We start from the raw sequence: 6,669 nt of genomic DNA on the forward strand, positions 1-6,669 counted from the left end.
ACTGGCCATCTGTAGAATCTGGAGAACCACAGAACGGCCGGTCGCCAAGGGCCGTGGACGGCCGGCCGGCCCTTTAAAAAAATATATAGTTTAACGTCATCATTTAAATTGCGCTGACGGCCGACAGAGGGCGACAGTGGCCGCTAATGCAGTTGTGTGGTTCTTATCTGTCAAATAATCACACTCGAAGAAGAAAAAAGACCGGACACACAAAGAGAAGGGATTAGACGCCGCGGCAGACAGGGAGAATGAAAAAACATGGATACAAATCAAAGAAAACGAAAAGAAAAAGGTGGGGCCGAGAAGGCAAGAGAAGAAAAGGTGAAGTCACTCGCAGGTGAAGCATATACATGTCGCAAATTGACAGACCTTTTTGGCAGCAGCGCTGCTAAACTCTATCAGCAGCAGCTTAGAACAAGTGCAAGATGATGAAGAGAATGATGAGGGCGCGAGTTCAGATATACAGCCAGCCTCCTGCTGCGTTCATGATGAGGGACAGAGTTGACCTGCTGGAAGAACCAGCTCAACTGGCACATACAAGTGCAGGGCAAGAGCAAGAGGTGGGTGAGAATTATCCCTTGAACTCAGTGGCGTTTTCTCCTGGAGGCCAAGGGAAGCCTGTTTTTTTGGATTGTAGTTATAATTTTAATAAATAAATAAAAACACTTTGTTTAGTTTCGGTAATTATTCTGCCAGCCCATCTCTCCCCCATTCTCATTGAGTATTTTACAAAGAGTGAAACAGCGCCCCTCTAGATGTTATGATGAAACAGTAGATTGCACTCTCTGTTGCGAGAGGAGGCTAGCCGACATTGGCTTCCCTTGGTGGAAATAAATTGAGGGATTGACCAATCAGATGAGGCTCACGTCATGCCTCACAATCCAATCAAATCGCATCAACTTCAGTTCGTACTGTAACTGTCATCACCGCCCTTAAAAAGTAGCAAGCAACTGAAGCAAGTGCAATTATGGAGGAGATTTGGAGTATTTCACCAACATTTTTTTGACTACACTTCCGCTACAGCAGCAACTAAAAATGAAATCTGATGACAGGCCAATGCCCAAACTGGAGCTGTGTACAGAGAGGAACAAAGGAGTGAATCGGACGTAAAACTTTAAATAATAAACAGCGGATTTCTAAAAATTTGACATTTCATGTGACCGGACTGGGTCAGTTTCCAGGGCTGAATTTTAGTCCCAGTCCGCCCCTGGTGCGAGGAGAAGGTTTTAAACTGGAACACGGGAAATCTGTGCAAGCAGCAATATNAGTATTATCAGCGAACATAAGCTGCAGTAGAATGTTCCCTCTTTGTATTCTATCATTAAAGCTGAAGGTGAAACAAATCTAAAGTAAGTCAGACATATGTAGTGTGTGTGTGTGTGTGTGTGTGTGTGTGTGTGTGTGTGTGTGTGTGTGTGTGTGTGTGTGTGTGTGTGTGTGTGTGTGTGGTGAAAAGTGCAATATTTACAGCTGAGATGTAGAAGTAAATTGTATGTCTACTTCCTTGATATTGGCCTTTCACTGATCTATTGTAATCAGCATTTGTATCAGCCAAAATGCTAAATATTGGCTTTAAAGATTACAAAGGAGAAGACACTCTGCTTGGGGTGATTCACAATAACATTTCCCGTGTTCAGGATCACTTTTTATTGCACTCAAAATCCAAAACTTGTCAGAGCTCTTTGAATGAAAGAGACAATGTAACTTGACATGATATTGTGACATTGTGCCTGGATCAGTGGGGGCCTTATTCAGGGGTTGTTAATGAGTTCTCAGGAAACATCTCCTACGATTATCTGGATCTCACACTGACCCAATGAAAGTCTTTAACTTGCCTTATGTGAGAAATAAACAAAACTAAGACTGGAGCAAGATGACGTTTCTGCAGTCAATTCTACTTCTTACCAATCTGCTGTTGGGTTACCATGGTTTCTCCTCTCATTGCAGCTGGTACTTTGGTAAATTGGGCCGTAAGGATGCAGAGAGGCAGCTGCTGTCCACTGGCAACCCTCGAGGAACCTATCTGATCCGGGAGAGTGAAACCACAAAGGGTGAGCCCACTGACACTATCAACCTGCGTCACTCAGACATTCCCTGATTGAAATCAGAGTCAGGTTCCTGATGTTGAGTCTATGAACTGTCCCCCCCAGGTGCCTTCTCTCTGTCCATACGGGACTGGGACGATGTGAAAGGGGACCATGTCAAGCATTATAAGATCCGAAAGCTGGACAGTGGCGGTTACTACATCACCACCAGGGCTCAGTTTGACACTCTGCAGCAGCTGGTGCAGCACTACTCAGGTACATCACTGTCAGACATCCACACTGCCACTAACCCTGTGTTGATTTGACCACTTCTCACTAAGCAACACCACATAATACAGTACTAGTATTCATGTAATCAAGTTTTTTTATGACTTTTTTTGATTCATTTCAGTGTGTTACCTTTTTATTTATGGATGTTTTCTGCTAAATGTATTTATTCTGGTTATTGCAGGGACATATTCCGGTTCATGTATTTGACTTACTTCAAGAACCTACCTTTGAGCACAAAGCCTATATTTGTTGTGGCCTTGTGCAGCTTCTAACCTGCAGCATTGAGAGATTAAAGTGTATAGCCAACACTCCATTTAAGAGAGGAAACAGACAGATGTTGCCATGGAGACCTAAGTTATGATGGAGACGGAGCATTAGTACAGTGGCCCCGTTTGTATCAGTCCATACAGCAACGTCAAAGTCTGCTGTCCTTCTCCTTGAATTGATCCAGAAAGCATTAAGCAGACACCGTGCCGCTGTGGCTGCATCTGATCACATGATCACATGATCACATGCAGCCATGACAGATGGTTGTTACCATGAGGCACCAGAAAGAAATACAAAAACTAAGATATGTCACATTATGTCCACCTTCTACCGTGCACGCTTCTTTATTCATTATGAACCAAAGTCATGTGTTGCCTCAGTTCTTAGAGCAGTGAAGAAGAAACATAACGACTGCTTTGTTCCACCGGAAACGCAACTTCTGAAGCAAAGGCAGTCCCAGTTAGCTCCTCCTCCAGATGCTAACTGGGACTCCCTGACACACACATTGGATATGTATATTTACAGGATGAGACTTAGGGTTATTGTTTTCAGTTGTCCTCATGTTATCGGTGTCTCTCCTCTTTCTTCACTTTGTTCCCCCTCTTCCTCTGTGTATCCCCCTCTTCCTCTGTGTCTTCTCACTGAGAAAGGATATGTTTCCTGTCATGCTCTAATTGGCACATTGACATATTGATATTTACACTCTAAAATCAACACCATGGATTCTCTGTGTGTTTGTCACATGTCACATTATCCCTAGCCTTCTACATTACGGTGCATTTATCACCTTTATAGACGACATATGGAGCTGACGTCATGTCTTCAACTAACCGAGACTCTTTTCAGGGCTTGTGCTTGTATTGCTTTGTGCTTTCCTCTCTCCTCATGTGTACAAAGACATCAGGTGAGGGGACCCAGTTCACTGCCCATCTGGATGCACATCACATTTAAAGGGAGAGTACGTAACGTTTGAGAAGAGAAAAACAGTCCCCCCCAGTTTGTTCTAATTTTGAGATAGCAACGTTAAAAAAAACATTAAAATTAAATTAAAATGTGAAATGAAGATGTTTTCAGAATCAAGATAACATATTTGACTTACCATCTCATTTTTGTATAAAGTAATGATTTGGCTTACCATGAGTGTTCTATTGTGAAAGGCACCGTGGCTTCCTGTGGAGCACACTTAGGAGACGTGTAGCTGCTGCTCGTGGCTACTAAATGAATATAAGACAACATCTTGTTCAGCAAGTTCCCTCACAAAGAGCTTTCAAATCAAATCCAACAGCCTGTGAGTAATGGATGAGGTCAAAACTGAGGGCACAGAATTCATATTTGAAGCTGCCATGCCTTTCTATGAAAAAGCTGCTGTTTTGATTTGTGGTGTGAGGATAGGGTCCACATAGTGACAGCTTTTATGACAGCAGAATGAACACTCAGCTGCGAGTGAGCAGCCAGATGGGCTCTGATGGTGGAGCTGCTTGTTGAACCCCCCCACAGGAGAGACAGCCTTTATCTGGTCTTTACTGCCTCGTGCAAACAACCCCAGGGCTTACCACTGGAGGGGGGGGTCACTTTGTCCCTGCATTATTAAAGGGGAGGATGGTCTCACTAGATATCAGCATGAAGGCACAAACGGAAACTCTCCCCTAATCCACTGGCTTAATCAATCACAAGCAAACATGAGCGCTTCCTCCAGAGTCAAAGCTGTTTCAGTTCAGTACGCAGATCAGATAAAGTGAGGAGCACACAGCCGAGGATCGACATGGAGCATCTGGAGCAGCACTCTGCCAACAAGCTGCTCCTTAATGCCTCCCACGTGCTCCACCTTTTGTTTAACCACAACTCTACATGCACATTTCAAACTCTCCCTTTATAGAAATGACTGCCATTATCGTAAAGTGTGTACGCGAGTCGTAGATGGCATTAGCCACAGAGCCTTGCTATTTCTCTAACCAACACCCAGATTGCTGCTCAGGCTCTCCAGCTTCATCTGCAGTTTACTGTATATTCATTCAGATTACTTAGAGACCAAGTTTACGGGAGAAAAGTTATATTTGTTTACTTCCATTTATCAATAAAACACAATAGCAAAGCTACATCTGGCTTCATTGGTTTATTGAAGTGGCCACATATATCCCCTACCCTGTTCTGTCCGGCATTAACAAGAACAAGAACCAAAGTGAGGCATACCATGATACACATATCCACAAACACAAAGAGAGAAGGCTTCAGCAGATTTCATTAAACACAAGGATACAGATTGATCATATCAGGGTCACCTTCATACATTACTCTAACAGAAGAATATATTATAAGTGGATATGATTGAATGACATTCATCCTCAACATGTCCAAAAGTAAATTATCCAAACGATCCAAAAGTGCCTGATCCTAGTTCCTGTAAATGCAACTCAAGGATGCTTAGCTCACTTCAGATGTCCATGCTCCCAGTTTGTACCGCAGGCTTCCCATCAGACATTTGTCCATGTCCAGGCCCAAAGTCCACAAGGTCATGAAAACTTCATCTGGGCACACACACAGCCCCCTGACGCCTGGTTATAAGCTCTTGTAGGTGTAGTTTTGAGGTGTCGAAACGTCAGACTGATGCCTGCTGGAGCCCTGACCCTAGTGTGTTGCTTTGAGCCCCCCCCTCCCCCCCCCCCTCTCTGCTAACTCTCTGTACGTGTCTTTCTGTCCTCCTGTTGCCTCGCTGTGCTCCGTGCAGACCGGGCCGCCGGGCTCTGCTGCCGCTTGGTGGTCCCCTGCCACAAGGGGATGCCCCGCCTCGCAGACCTGTCCGTTAAAACTAAGGACGTGTGGGAGATCCCGCGCGACTCGCTGCAGCTCATCAAGCGTCTTGGGAACGGGCAGTTTGGGGAGGTCTGGATGGGTACGGATCGCCTCTGGAAGAAGAGGCCACATGGAGGGGGCCACACTGAGCCAGCAGAGACACCAGACACAAGCCAACAATCTGGCCTCTAAGGGAGGGGATCAAAGGAGAAAATGGGGCAGGACATTTAGACAATTCTCTCTTTGGGTCTTTTTCCAGGAAAATTCTTCTGTTTCTGACCCCTCCCTTCCAAAATGAAAAACATCCAGTGTGTCAGGAGGCTCTGCTTCACAGTCTGAAGATGGCTCCCTTCCATGTCCCTCTCTGCATGCCCCCCTCCCCAGTAGTTAACCCTGTGTGCCTTCCCTTCCCTCCCCATGTAGAGTGTGCGGATGGTTTGTGCTTTAATTTAACGGACGTGTGTGTGAACCACATCCCTGACACTGTGGGCTTGAGTCATGATGCCTGGGAGATCAGCAGAGACACTCTTGTGATGGAAATAAAGCTGGGCACGGGATGTTTTGCTGATGTGTTTTACGGTAAGAAAATTTCCCCAAATAAGTACACCCCGGGCCACCCTGAGAATAAATGTGAAGATTTTCTTTTATCCTTTTACCTGCACTCTGTAATGTGCCAAGAATTGCAATTGAGTTTGCTCCTGGGAGTGAAAGGAACAGTAATCTCATTCCTCTCCAGCACCCCTGCAAGGTTTGAGTGTCTCTTGTAAAACATAATCCATAACCAAGACTTTGGAAATACACCAGTAATGAATCGAGTACAGCCTTACGTGCAGTACGACACTCCAAAATGGTTAAGTTTAAATAAAGGTTTACAATTATTATAGATTTAAAAAAAATAAAAAATCAAGGAAACAAAGGAATATAAAAAGACTTTGGGAGTAGCTAAATAAATGATCGGGCTATCTGCAGGAATGAGCTCCTAACATTGATTGTGAGTCAAACTCTAAACTAGCTGTCAGCTGGCTCTCTGTATCTGAAGGGAGAGGAGCAGTGTGGAGTTGGAAACTGTTCAGTAATAAAATGCAAATTCACAGTCATTCTTTTTGAATGCAAAAGTTTTTAAAATGCACCAAATAATATCACTATTTATTTACTTATTTACCTCAAATGTAAATCATTTACTCATGTTTAGGTAATGAAGTCGAGTATAATTGGCCATTTTCAGAACACAAGGCTGTGCATTCTCATCATACTCCGGCTCAACAGTGTAGGGCTCCTCACAGGTGCCAAGGCACAC

The 6,669-nt window shown here is 44.3% G+C and overlaps 1 protein-coding gene across 1 annotated transcript; it reads left to right on the forward strand.

The window, feature by feature from the left end:
- Positions 1–425: 425 nt before the first annotated feature.
- Positions 426–5,788, forward strand: LOC104950043 (tyrosine-protein kinase Fyn-like). The gene is made up of 4 exons (XM_010776483.1): positions 426–547; positions 1,948–2,051; positions 2,151–2,300; positions 5,308–5,788. The coding sequence occupies exons 1-4, from the start codon at positions 426–428 to the stop codon at positions 5,562–5,564; spliced, it is 633 nt and encodes a 210-aa protein (XP_010774785.1). The 3' UTR covers positions 5,565–5,788.
- The last annotated feature ends 881 nt before the right edge of the window (positions 5,789–6,669 follow it).

The sequence above is a fragment of the Notothenia coriiceps genome, unplaced genomic scaffold (assembly GCF_000735185.1).
Source record: "Notothenia coriiceps isolate Sejong01 unplaced genomic scaffold, NC01 NC01_scaffold00017067, whole genome shotgun sequence".
Taxonomy (NCBI): domain Eukaryota; kingdom Metazoa; phylum Chordata; class Actinopteri; order Perciformes; family Nototheniidae; genus Notothenia; species Notothenia coriiceps.

Bases quoted from the DNA above. Each gene is read 5' to 3' on its own strand.
- LOC104950043 (XM_010776483.1), top strand. From the start codon at position 426: ATGATGAAGAGAATGATGAGGGCGCGAGTTCAGATATACAGCCAGCCT. The intron at 548-1,947 runs GCAAGAGCAAGA...CTCTCATTGCAG, and splicing joins CTGGCACATACAAGTGCAGG to CTGGTACTTTGGTAAATTGG. The intron at 2,052-2,150 runs GTGAGCCCACTG...TGTCCCCCCCAG, and splicing joins GGAGAGTGAAACCACAAAGG to GTGCCTTCTCTCTGTCCATA.